Below are 13,921 nucleotides of genomic sequence, written 5' to 3'. Positions count from 1 at the left end.
CGTGCAGCGCTCGCAAACACTCGTGTCTGGCGGGTCCGCGCTTTCTCCCACGGCTCGTCGACACGAGCGTCCCAACAGCGGACTCGTCCATGCCCGGCGTCGGGTTCAGTAATGCCATGTCCATGCTGGGTGTCTCAGACAGCGTACCCCAGCGTCGTGCTGCCGTCGCGGCCGGGGAGGGGTCGCTGCCGGCTCGGTCACGACCCTCATCGCGCAGGCCAGTCCCACCTCCACTCCATCCGCGCGCGCCGCCGGTCTGCCTGCCGGCGCGGCCGCTCGGCCGCTCGCACCGCCTCAAACGCCGGCACCGCTAGAGAACGCCTCGTGTATTCCCGCACTCGCCGCGGCCGCGCCCGCCGCCGGCGCCCGCTCACTGGGCGCCGCTGATGCGGTGATGCTCACGCAGCCGGATGCCGTTGATGAGGATGAAGCCCTCGGCGTCCTTTGGGTCGTAGTCGCCCTGCACGTCCATCGACACCAGCTGCTCGTTGTACAGGCTGACCGGCGCGTCCCGGCTCAGGATTTGCACTGGAACAGCGCAGTACGGCTGGGGTGTGGCGCAGACACGGGTCAGAGGCCGTCCGCCACGGTCGGGGCGCTGGGCTCATGTGTAGCTGCTCGCTCGTGTGAGGCGCACGGCACGGTAGCCGTGCTGAAGCAGTGCCGACGAAATGAAAGGTGCGGGCTTGCGAAGCAACCAAGAAACCTGGTCGTCTCTGGTTGCCCAACATGAAGATTCCAAGAAGCCCATTTCTGTGGCGGCGGCTCCGCCGCGGTCTGTTCTAAGCGTTTTGTAAGTATTACATGTCATCCGGTGGATGGCGATGTGTTCGCCAGCAGACCGATATCTCATTCTTCACTCACTAGTTTTTCATTTATCCTTCAATATGCTCACCTCGACAGCCGTGACTACATCGCAGAGAGAACTTACATGAAAATGCACGAGAGAAAAGCTCGTTAAAACTACGGCGTTCTGAACTACCGAACCGCGTTCTCTGGGTCGGCGAACGGGTCGTCACCGCCCTCTGACCTGAGCCCTTGTAGAGTTTGCAGCGGACGGTGCCGGTGACCGGCGTCTGGGAGGCCCGCACACAGTCAAACAGATAGAGGCCTTCGGGGCTGAACCAGAACCCTGCCGGCAAACAGAGCCGTCGCTTCCGTCAGCGACCGCGGACGACGCGACCGTCGGTCACGGGCGCCCCGCTGGCCGGGGCTGTCCTGGTCACGGGTGCCCCGTTGGCCGGGGCTGTTAGTGGTCACGGGCGCCCCGCTGGCCGGGGCTGTCCTGCTCGCGGACGCCCCATTGGCTGGGGTTGTCATGGTCACGGGCGACAGCTGGTCACACGTCCAGGGTACAAACCACGCGGTGCTAAGCGATGCTTGGGTATACAACGCGAGCCGGACCGGCCGATAGGGGGCGCCCCGCCGCAGCTGGGAGGGGACGTGACTGGGTCGTCCGACGTCCCAGACAGTCCGATGGAGGACAGTCCGATGGAGAAAACCTGTCTCGATGAAATCTTGAGTCAACACGGACGTGGGAATTCTGATTAGCTAACAAGTGGCCACTGACACGGCTGGGGCACGCGAGCGCTGTGTTTGTCAGTGGGACGTGTTGATGTTAGGACTAACGTGGCGCGATGAAACGCTCCACAAATATTTCTGTAATCACTTGAGAAAGCATAGTGAGTGAGCAATTTTCCGTTTGCTAGGAAGTAAAAAAGCCTGTATGTAGGAAAACCTTGATAACTCAGATACCACACAGTGCAGATGCTTTATCGCAGAACTGCGGTATAATCACATATGGCGACTGCGATGACGTTTGTGTGACATGTTTGCTGACATCTACCACGTGCGTCGTTCTGCGGTGGCGCCCACCCTCACCGCAGTAGACGAGCTTGGCCAGCTTGGACGCCAGATCCTCCTTGAAGTGGAGCACCTCCCGGTCCATGGTGAACGTCTCCAGGTCCAGGTGAGCCTGGTACAGGATCTCACCGCCCGGACACTCGTAAACGCCGCGGCTCTGCCGACAGATGGGCCCGTTATCGGGGATGTCGGCACCCGGGTACCCTTTCACTCGCAAACTCCGCGACTCTGCAAAGAGATATGCCCAGGAGATAGGACTCCGTCAACTGGACACCTAAACTCCGCTTCTCTGAAATTTGACGCATCCGGAAAAGAGGGCGTCTCCTCCCATATGTTTACCACCCAAACCGTGCCTTCGCTTCAAAAGCCATGATACGCTCGTAACATACAATGCATTCACACCCGGACGTCTGGACGTCAGTGTAAGTCCGTGACGCCGACACGTACCTGTGACCTCTCCCCCCAAAGATCGTCAACCTCGGACGGACCGACATATGTGGTGCCGGGCATACCCGACCTGGCGTTTAAGGTGTTCCCCTCCCCCCCCCCCAGGCCGACGCCTCCCGCCTGACTGGTCGACACCTACGCTGGGCTGACCTTGAGCCCGACGAATCTGTTCTCGACGATGTCGATCCGGCCGACGCCGTGCTGGCCGCCGACCGTGTTCAGGTACTCCAGCATCTGGCGCGGCTCGGTGTACTCGGTGCCCGTCGTGTGGTCGGTCACGCACACCGGCACGCCTGGTGATGTAGCCTGGTCAGGCCCGTGACCCCACGCTCATGCTGGATAGTCGCGCCACAGGACGAGGCGCGGATGTCCCCACATTCCTACGATAGATATTAGGTCGCAATATTTCTCGCGCACATTTCATAAACATTTGACCGCAATGTTCCTGTCAGTTACCTGCCGGGCTCCCGTACACAAGAGAAGACGGTCTGTGTCAGTCGTCTTAACATCTCACGCGGAATTTGACGGCACATTTGAGATGTCCTTCATCCCCGCGCACGAACCCCACTCGACCCGGTGCCGAGCACCTCTCCCGAATCCGACGCCCTCCGGCGCCTGACCGTGCTCGAAGCGGACGCTGAGCTGGTGGGGCGCGTCGGGCGCCTTCTCCGGGTCGCAGGTCATCTGGTAAAGGTCGGCCGGAGCCGGCGTGCTCGGCTTCTCCAGCACGCCAGACTCGTAGCTGCCGGCCGGACGCCGGGGAACAGGTCACGCGCACGGCAGGCATGTATATATCGGGTTATAAGAAACATTTTAGGAACTTAATTTGGCTGTTGGCCATCTCTTTCGGCTGAGGCATCTGTCAAAGTGCGTTGGGTTTTGTTCCTCTCCGTTGGTCATTGCTTTCTGACGTAGTGGAGATCGATCATATTCATTGCCATGGCTGATTTTCCTCTGAATTCAGTAACGTCCGTTTCCCGTGTTGTAGACGTCTACGCAACACTAAAGCCAATGAAAAGAAATGAAAAGGTCTTTTCATCCAAACAAAACACCGGGTGGAGACCAAAAATAGCAATGCCGAGCACAATACGGACAGCAATGCGTGAAAAAAGAATAAACTCCTTTGACAACATTGTTCCACTGTCCTTCAGTTCACGCCGCAGGACAGCTTGGCATACGCTCGGGTTACCTCATCAATTCCGCCCGAGATATACTGATGCACTGAATGTTTTACTGTACAGTGACCAGACGTTTGGCTGGCTCATCGCGACCGCCGACGCTCGAGTCATCGTGACATAACGTCCTCAGCTGCTGCAACCCTCGATACATAGCCTCACGATTATTCTTATGCTATACACAATGCCACGAACAGTCGAGGCATTCACTCAGCAGAAGCCTTTCTGTGATCGCCTGGAAAGCTGACCTGACACGGACCCAGCTACCCTGATGTGATCTGACCCACTGACCTGATGTGGAGGAGGTTGGCGTCCATCGACCACGGCTGTTTGGGTGTGACGGGCAGTGGGATGCCGTTCTGCTTGGCGTACTCGAAGAGGTCGGTGCGCCCCTGGAACCTGTTGTAGAACTCTGGCATTCGCCACGGCGCCAGAATCTGTGGGACGAGCGGACGGAGACGTCAGGAGGGTGGGACGAGATCTGAGAGAGACGTCAGGAGGATGGTACGGAGACCGGAGAAAGATGTCAGGAGGACAGCACGGACACCGGAGAGAGACGTCAGGAGGACAGCACTGAGACCGAAGAGAGACGTCAGAAGGGCGGTACCGAGATCGGGGAGAGACGTCAGGAGGACAGTACGGAAACCGGAGAGAGACGTCGGGAGGACAGCACCGAGACCGGAGAAAGACGCCAGGAGGACAGCACCGAGACTGATGAGAGACGTCAGAAGGACGGTACTGAGATCGGAGAGGAACGTCAGGAGGACGGTACGGAGACCGGAGAGGGACGTCAGCAGGGGAGGACGGTACCGAGACCGGAGAGGGACGTCAGGAGGACAGTGCGAAGATCGGAGAGAGACATCAGCAGGACGGTACGGAGACCGGAGATAGACGTCAGGAAGACGGTATTGAGACCGGAGAGAGACGTCAGGAGGATAGTACGGAGACCGGAGAGAAGTCAGGGGGATGGTTCGGAGACCGGAGAGAGACGTCGGGAGGACAGTGCGGAGATCGGAGAGAGACCTTAGGAGGACGGTACCGAGGCCGGAGAGAGACGTCAGGACAGTATCGAGGCTGGAGAGAGACGTCAGGAGGATGGTACGGAGACCGGAGAGAGACGTCAGGAGTACGGTACCGAGACCGGAGACAGACGTCGGGAGGACGATATCGAGATCAGAGAGAGAGGCGTCAGGGGGACTAGAGGAGACCGAAGCGTGACTGGGGGGCAGGCGGACTCCGATCAAACGGCAGCGATGTAGCTACGCTACAGGCTTAACGGCTTGGCGCGACCCAGACCCGATCATCACTGATGTTATCTATACCACTCCGCGCGTACTCTCCACGTCAGTCAAGTACATCAAGTGTTTCGGTGTCTGTGCTTTTTATTTGTTTTCTTTAAGTTGCTGTCAATATGCGCAGCCAAACGCGTCGTTAGATCAGACAGAAGTACACTAACGCAGCATACGTCCGTCACAAACAGGTCGTTTGCCGCGACGCGACGCCGGCGCTGGTCGCCGCTGTTTGTTTGCGGCAGGGTGCAGGAGCCCTTCGCCGTAACGCCCCGCCCTCGCCACACCACTGCGCCACGTGTTTTGCTGCAGAACTGCAGTATAATCATATATCGTGGCAGCTGTGATGTTTGTATGATGTGCTGCTAACGTCGGACACATGCGTTGTTCTGCAGTGCAACCCAGGCTTACCGCAGTAGACTTAGTAAAATACGGGGCGTGGTGTTAGGAATAATGGTAGTTAATAAAGCTCAATGGTGCTTATGCAACCAGTATCAATAATTACATTAATAATAACAGTGATGAAATACAGGCCGTAGCCCATGGCACGCGGGGAAGCACCGGGTGAATCGGCGCAGGCGGGGCCGCCCGGCCTGTTCCAGCGGTGGTACACCACGGGAAGACCAGCCCGCGACGCGGAAGCTCTCGCAGCTGTCGCACCTTGTGTGCGTAAACCAAATACTGACTTCACCCAAACTCTGTCAGGAGCTCAGACGCGGGATAAAACGGTTGATTTCTTCGGGTGACCCGAACTAAGTCATGAAGCAGGACACTGTAGATTAAGTTCTAAAAAGGTGTGATGCATGTAAAATCGCGAGCACAACGAACGTCCCAATAAATCAACCAACTCCTTTCATGCCATCGAACACTAACCAGACAATTAAAGGTGCTCATTCCCCATTCATAAACACACTCGACGTACCCGCCCGCTCGCGTCGTAGCCGGAGCCCACGTGGAGCCCGCCGCCACTGACCTTGATCTGCGGTGCGAGGGCGGTCACGCCCAGCTCGAAGCGGACCTGGTCGTTGCCTTTGCCGGTGGCACCGTGGCTGATGAATGAGGCGCCGTTGACGATGGCCGCTCGCACGATTCCTGTCGGGTGTGGAACCGCTTGCCACATTCGGAACACGATAACGAAAACATCGCCGTGACATGCCACACGTCGAGAACGCGGACTGCACCCGTCACCACGGACTGTCGCGTTGCCTGGGAAAGTAATCAGCGCTTCAAATTCAAGCTGCTTTAGCCACTCCCTTTCCGTTAAAAGCGGCCGAACGGCACGGCGCGGACTGGCCGGCCGCCAACGCCGCCGCCTCGCCCCCCCCCCCCCCCCCCCTCCCGTACCCTGGACTATGCACGGCCGAGCTATTGAGGTCCCCAGCAGGTAGCGCTTCTCGTAGATGAGGCCGCACTGCACGGCCGGCCAGATGAAGTCGGTGACGAAGCTGTCCCGTTGGTCATCCACGATCACCTGCGTGGTCGGCGTCAGGGGCTGGTCAGGGACCGCGCCGGGGATATCTCGCCAGGGACCGTGGCGAGATTAATCCAGCAGGCACGGTGGTATCCGTATGGGCCCCGGAGAAGCTAGTGTCACTGTAGAAACTGGGGGAGAGGAACAGAGCTTCCGCCAAAAGCTACAGCTTTTGCTATGGTAATCGACACGGACGCAACGTATCGCGTCAGAAACTCGTGGTGGTTGAGTTATATCGGAAAGTTGGGACTGTTGACGCACTAATAATTGTTCATTCGGTGGCGCTAAAAGAATAAATTCAGCATCATTTTTAAAGATAAATTTATTGCTAATTCAAAATTTATTACAAAATTTGTCATCGAATTTATCATTAAATTTCGGCGGTGTTAAGCCAACTTCTCTGCGTGCAAACTGAAAAGACTACAGACGAATAAGTGCGTGCCATCCATAAAGCCTGCTGCTATATAAAACAGGAATTCCGGGTTATGGAGCCAAACATAAGTTATGCAGAAAAACTCAATGCCCGACGTCATCGTCTGCTTTAAGTCTACCGAGCAAACCTTGGCGGCGCCGAGTTTGGATGCCTTGGCCTTGGCGGCGACGAAGTCCTCCTCCTGACCGATGTTAGCCAGGTACGCTACCACTTGGTAGCCCTGCTCTCGTAGCCACACGAGGATGCACGAGGTATCAAGACCACCTGAATAGGCCAGGACTACCGTCTGCTGCTGCCGGCTTTCCCTGAGCGGCGCCATCTTGTCCGGCAGGTCGCGGCGTCAGCTAAGGTCAGGGGTCACGTTCGTCGAGCGCGCGCGGCCGCCTCCGTCGGCTCCGAGAGCGGAATGTGCTCGGCGGCCGGGCGTCGCTCGTGTAGACATTGGACTTGAGAGCACGTGCTCGCCGCTGGGGAGGGGCGTTCCCGGCGTAGACGCCCCTCAGATGGCGGACCTCGTGGCCGTGACGTCACGCATGAGTGCCGCTGGGCTGCGCAGATGTCATGCACGGTCCATCGCCGCCGATCTGTACGCGGTAGCGGCGGCCGTCGCTCCGAACAGTGTCGTTTGAGGCGTAACGACCTTCATTTCCTTGCGCGGCGGTGGGCAGGTGGCAGGCAGGGACCTCTTCGGGCCACCTGTTGCCTTCTTAAAGCAGACCCGTGCTTTGTGTCATGCGGGAGTTCTGGAACGAGAGCCAGGCGCGGGCGTGGGATAGTGGGGGTCGAGACGACCCATGCAGATGCTGCAATCAACTATCAGTGTTCACGATGCACCGCGGCGACAGCTGGCTCCGACGGGGCCTGGTCTGCTGGTTTGCACTGGTTTGCACCGGCTCAGGCCACAGCCCGACGCCAAACGCTCCGGAAATCGGGGGTGGCCCCATGCGCCTCCGTGAACTGAATGCTCGCAATCGCAAATGCAAATGCAAACAGTTATAAACGCACGTGCCGAACGCGTATACAGAGCCTGGGCTGTTAATTTACGTAATTAAAATGCTTAAACGTCATGAGCTGATACGCTGCTATACAGTTACGTGTGCACTATCAGATGTGACTGTCCTTGACGTCGTCCTGACAGGCCTCCGCGTTGTCCAACCTCCGGACGAGCCACCCGGCCACGTCTGTCTGGCGGCGGTGGTCTGACCGGCGCCTCAGGACCTGGTCGGACCCACGTCATGCGGGCCGGCGCGACCGCGACAGGCGATGTGCTTCGTGAACTTAAACATGTTTGTGACGGGTGCTGATGTTACAGCGACGGGACGATCCGTGGAGACTGTCGCCACCCGTCCGCGGTGCCTTGTCGGAGAGGGCGGCCCGTGGCTCACTGCTGTTGCCAGGCCGCCCCCAGCGGGGCACGAGGTCCTCGCGCCTGCTGCTGGCAGATCGTCCACAGGGGCCATGAGGTCGTCATGCCTGCTGTTGCCAGATCACCCCCAGGGGACATAAGGTTCTCGTGTCTGCACTGACTTCACAAAGCTTCTTCTTCGGGGGACCACTGCGCCCTCTCATCACGCCGGAGGCAGTCGTTTCAGCGACACGCTCAGAGTTTTGCTTCTTCGCGTCCGTAGACGCGGAGTCTGGCCACTGGACTGACAGTTCGGGCTCTGCTGGACGGTACGTTCAGAGGTCGCCTCTTCGCGTCCGTAGACGCGGCGTCTGGCCACTGGACGTCCGGGCTCGTCAGTCCGGGCTCCGCTGGACGAAGACTGCCAGCGCGTCACAGTCATCCTCACCCCGCCGAAGGCCCCTTCAATTTCCTCAGAATATCCAATGGCGTCGTCGCTACCGGGCATGAATTTATCTCAGCAACGTTGTCAAAGCGCCTGACGACATGCTGGTTCTTGACAAGGGCTGCGTAGCCCGTGATGAGTGAGTCCGGGACACGCTGCGGTGCCTCCGGGGGCATCAGGTCGCTATGGAGAGGACCAGACCGCCCCTAGTGGAAGCAGAAGTAGACCATCATGGATATCAAACATCCAGTTGTGGCTTCAAAGTATACTGGAGGTCTTCAGGCTAAGATTATCTTTACCCAGGCCATCCGATACCCATAACCCGCCCGCCACCCATTCCTAATCAGTTATATCTTCTCTTTGCCCATCCGTTTGCATTTTTCAGCGCAAGTTCTGAATTTAAAGAAGGCTTCAGAAAACATCGAAGCAAAACTTATCCTTTTCCGTCGATGATTCTAATAATAGTGTGAATGGAACAGCTGCGTAGCCAGAGTCTTGGTAGGGGGAGGCTTAAGGTGACAAAGGGCCCTCTGATGGCGACCCGCCCCTCCCCCCCGCCTCAAATAATCAAATCACCGTGTATGATTGATTTGAATTCAAAGGTACGATTCCCTTCCTTTTATTACTCTTTTTGTTTTTTTCCCCCCAGACAGATGACGAAAGTCACCGGACTAAGCTATTCGGCCCGCATTTTGAAGTAAATAAACTGAAGGAACCATGCTTTAAATGGCTTCATTTTCGTTAAGCTTCATAACGTTGTGGCAAAGTCATTGGTGCACGGTGAGTTGAGCGCCCGTTCCATCCTGGCGATTAGATGCTTTAAATCGTTCATTTTACCGCTGACAAGGATCTGCGTGCCATCCGTGGTTTGGATGACAGTGACGTCATGAGACTGGCAAAGGCTAAGCCGCTGGCAGACCGGATGAAATAGATGCAGCTCAGAGAGCTGCCCTGAAAAACGCCGCTTGAGCTGTTTCCTTATTGGGACGGAAGCGGCGAGCCGGCCGATCCCCGCACCTGACTCTGTGTGTGGCCGACCAGTTAACTTCGGAGCCAAACCGCATCAACACCATGCGGAGAAAGTTTTCAAGTAGTTTTTCTTAAGGTATTACATTGAAGCATATGAAAAGGCTTAACAGGACAAGACGAGAAGTTTCCCATCTTTCCATGGCCTGCATTGCGTTGTCAGTGATGGTGTGAAACGCTGATTCCGTTAAAATCTTTTGACGGCAGCTGTGTTGGGCGTCAGACAACAATCTTGTTGTTTCGGGATAGAAGGATGGCTGTTTATGGACTGCTCGTTCGACCACTTTCATAATGGCAGGTGGAATATATGTAGGATGTGTGTCAGCTGGGTTCTTGGACGCTTTTCCTTGGGTATTGGTGTGACGAGTGCGTGTTTCCATGCAAGGGGAACAATACCGGTGACCAGGCTAACGTTGTCATCGTCAAGTAGCATAGGACTCTGAGATCATAGGACAAGTGATCTGAGAGTTACATTCAGCATGACCACATCAATCGGTTACACCTCTAAGGGAGTGTTCTACATCTATATGGAGTTTTAAACTGAAACAGCCATCTTGAAGACCTCTCGGTGCTGTCCACAGCCCTATCTTTCTTCAGACCTAAGCCCGTCTAGTATCTGAGCTACACGCCCGCGAAAATGGGGAGAGCTTTTCGGGAAGAGTATTTCAAAGTCATCTTGGCATTCATGGTGTCACAATAACGCCATCCAAATTCTGTCATTGCATCCATTATGCTGCGGTGAAGCCCAAAACACAGAACGGTTGAGGCGTTCGTGTTTGGCGTTCGTTAGCACAATTTCAAGATGTAACGGCCGACAATGAGCTCTAAATCAATGTTGTGCGAGGCACGATGACGCAATCAAACCATGACGCATTGACGAGCATATTTACTCAACAGAAAATTGTGCTGTCTAGGGCAGTTTTTTCACTTAAAAGTATGCCTATAGTTGCACGTAAGCGTGTTTCGTCATATCTGATGCTTGCTCCAATATCTTCAAATGTGAAACATTCCCTTTAATCGTGCTTTATGTAACACGGCTCAGGCGTGTCGGCTCTGGTGCTGTCGCAGCCGGTACGCTGGCAGCTGTAGTGGGCCCACTGCGACATAGCAGTCGTTTAGGGCATCCGGCGCGATGGTGAGCGTTTCACACTGCTGCTGCTTACGTGGCCTATCACGGGCCGGAGCACTCGCCACAGAGCGCTGCGATCGCCCCAGGCTGTCTCCCGCCCCTACAGCGGTCGCCAGTCGCGGACAGCGGCGCGGCACAGTTGGTTCGCGCGCTTGTACTCGAGGCGATTGTTTGCCGCCAGGACCGCGCGGCAGCCCCCGCAGCAGCTGCTGGGGTTCCGTGGTCACAGTCTGTGGTTTCTGCTGCTTGGTGCGCATGTGTCGGAGCGGCACTACAGTTTCCAACTGCTGCAGGAATAATTGCCGGGATTCGTGCCACTTCATGTCAGGGTTTGTCAACGCAGCGACGAGGCCCATGTGGATGCTCTTGTTATCAAGACGCATGGTGATGCGCGTGAAATCGTGAGGGTCGCCGTAATGACGCCGCGTCACTCCGCTCCTGCGCGCGAGATCGGCACGGTTGGTAGTGGTTACATCCAGCAGAGTTCACTGGGCGATAGGTGTGATGGACACTGCTGGTCACATGCGTGGCGTACGTGGAGAATGTCCGGAGCAGGATGTGATCTCCGGTGCTATGTCGAACTCTCAACAAACAGCTGTCGAGATCCCCAGCTATCACCTCGTGGATAACTGACCAGCATGAACTGCAACCTAGTATTCTAGATCGTCAAAATCAACAGCTATCTGTCGCACGCTGCTGTTAAGCACGCGGTTCACATTTGTTGCTAGTACTGACTGATGTTTGTTGAGGTGTACTAATAGCCAAACAAGATCTAACTCAGGTGTTTGCGAACCAGCATTGTCACACTCCCTATCTATCTTCGGGTAGTTTCTAATCGCTTAGTCAAAAGGCCCTCTGACTGACATTTGGGGGCCGGGGTCTGAAGGCTGGGGCCCCTTGATGCGGCTTTCGGTGAGCCCTTCGTGTCCTTCGGGCCTCAAATCGAGCCCTTGATCGTCGGTCCCGAAGGGAGGGGGGGGGGGACACGTGAACCCTGTGCCTCCCCCTTCCTGCACCGTTGGAATGGAATCAGTTATGACTAAAAGAAGCGCAAGCAGCAGGTTGGGTGGTATTTCCTGAAGTATCTGCCTGACATTTTGTTAACGCCTTACCCATATGCTGGGCTATCTTCACCCGTGCTTGTATGAAGAAATTGTTACGCGCTGTACCCATGATCTACCCCCAATGATCCAGAATCTAAGAATACCAATCATTAGATCCATGAGCTGTGCCCAGTCTGACACGTTACGTATGTGATCTGGGCACCCGTGGGTACCTAACCCGTGAAGGCCTCTAAAGCAGACGCATCCAAAATGAGGATAATCGCAGCTTTTCGACTACCTCCAACATCGCACAGCTGTGCCGTTTTATCGCAATGACTCAGCAGCTAGCGGGCTTCAGTTCTGACATCGTGGTCACTGCCGAACCCCTGAGGCATTTCGTAAAGGATAACGAGTGTTTTTGGACACCAGGGCACCAGGGCACGACATCGCCTTCAACAGCGGCGCCAGGTCTGGCCCACTCTGACCCGGCACTGCCGACCGAGCTTCAGACGAATGCCACGTGACACAAGGGGCCAGGATCCGCCATACTGCGGGAGCATGGGGTCACAGCCTGCTGTGACCTCTCGGTTCTCGGTTCCGCTGGCGGGCTGTGTGGGATGGAGCTCAATTGCTGGTGAGGCGGAGACCCGGTACCCGGGTATCGAGCCGGAACTGCTGGCTTCAGTGTGAGTGCTGTCGATGCCGCGTTTTGAGTTCTTCAGCTTACCTCTGCCTGTGACGGATGTACGTTGTACGGGCAAACGCAGTTGGAGTCTGGGGCGCAACAATCACCACACGTGATTGGTCATTGGGAGATCGGTACGTGAATGCTTACTTCATCTCAACAAAGCATCCCGTGTCCTCAATCCCTGATCGGTTCATCAGCCTGAGTGTTTTATGGGATAGGTAGGCGCTGGTATTGTGGCCCGGATACAATGCATATCTATTGACGCATAGCCCCGCGGTGCTATCAATAGACGCGTGCAATCGTGAAATATCCTAGCAAAATAGAAAAGAAGTGCGCGTGAATGAGCAAATACGCGAGCACAGAACATGCAGCAGATTAAATATTTTTGTATGATGTGCTAACATGTACAGTATGACATCAAATATTACCTTACCAGATTACAATTTTGATAGGTTGCTAAGCAAAGTTTTATTTGGCGATGCAATTTAAACATTTTGTTCTCATAGCATACATATGAATATATCTCACCTTTCATCTGGATAAAGTCTAAAAGCTGTATCACGGTGGGATAAAAATATCGTAATTGCTGTTGTGTAACTGCTATGTAATATCCCACTCAAATCACCCGACGCGCTTGTTAAGGTGTCTGCCGTTTGGAAAGCTGCCTGGTGTAATACGGAGCTCGAATAAATGTGTCAGAGGGTCATCGATATATATACATGACCATGAAAAAACTTGCATGTGGTCAGTTTGCAGCAATCTAAGACCGATGTCAATGCGGTCAAGGCAACCACCAAGGCCTCGCGAAATATGTTTATTTGCACACCAGACATCAACAACTACACAGACAAGACGCTTGGATGTGACAAATGATCTCCATGAAACGATCGCAAAAACAACAAAAACCAGCCACGAATTTGCACTGAAAACATTGGCGCGATTCACACCTCCGCGATGCGACATGCAATTTACAAGCGCTTGGTTCTCTTGGATTTCGTGAGAATATTCCTGCAACATACCTTATTCTCTCCATTGCACAAACCCGGCAAGAAACGTTCGCGAGAAAACTTTGAACGACCAAACAACAGTGGTGGTTTGGACACATCTAAGAGATCATACAAGTATGTACAACGATGACGGAAAGTGATAGCATTTGCCAACCGTCAAAAACCGGGAAGATTCAGTACATAATTTGTGAATGCTATGGAGCGAAAGAGCATTTCATATAAACACAGTTATTGCCGCGTTTCACGAAGAGAGGTTACAGCACGCCTACTGGACCATAGCCCTAAAACGCATCACTGCTCTCGGTGGGCAGCGTCCAAGTCAAGTCAACTCACTGCTGACAGGGCTACCGTTCCCCTACTGCTCGGCGCGTGCCGCACACAACCCCTGACACTGGTGCCGGCGGTAACCCAGAGTCGGTACCGACGAACGCCACGCTTGCTGCCCCGCCCGGCCAGCCGGCGCTGCCGACACGGGGACCTGACACGGGAGGGGAGCCGGCCTGGTCCGGCCCTACGTAGAGGGGGGGGGGGGGCCGACCGGGCCGGGTCTCCTTGAGGGG

General features: G+C 55.5%; 1 protein-coding gene across 1 annotated transcript; it reads right to left on the bottom strand.

Annotated features, from left to right (window-relative positions):
* Positions 1 to 306: 306 nt before the first annotated feature.
* On the bottom strand, positions 307 to 7,156 carry LOC119101464 (argininosuccinate synthase). Its single transcript, XM_037224804.1, has 9 exons — positions 6,806 to 7,156; positions 6,119 to 6,245; positions 5,748 to 5,866; positions 3,777 to 3,922; positions 2,931 to 3,052; positions 2,461 to 2,603; positions 1,882 to 2,020; positions 1,031 to 1,132; positions 307 to 528 (listed from the first exon to the last, which is right to left on the bottom strand). The coding sequence occupies exons 1-9, from the start codon at positions 6,995 to 6,997 to the stop codon at positions 371 to 373; spliced, it is 1,248 nt and encodes a 415-aa protein (XP_037080699.1). The 5' UTR covers positions 6,998 to 7,156; the 3' UTR covers positions 307 to 370.
* Positions 7,157 to 13,921: the final 6,765 nt, after the last annotated feature.

Source organism: Pollicipes pollicipes, unplaced genomic scaffold, assembly GCF_011947565.3.
Source record: "Pollicipes pollicipes isolate AB1234 unplaced genomic scaffold, Ppol_2.1 Scaffold_4881;HRSCAF=5763_pilon_pilon_pilon, whole genome shotgun sequence".
In the NCBI taxonomy this organism is placed as follows: Eukaryota; Metazoa; Arthropoda; class Thecostraca; order Pollicipedomorpha; family Pollicipedidae; genus Pollicipes; species Pollicipes pollicipes.
This window is presented reverse-complemented; position numbering and strand designations above follow the sequence as displayed.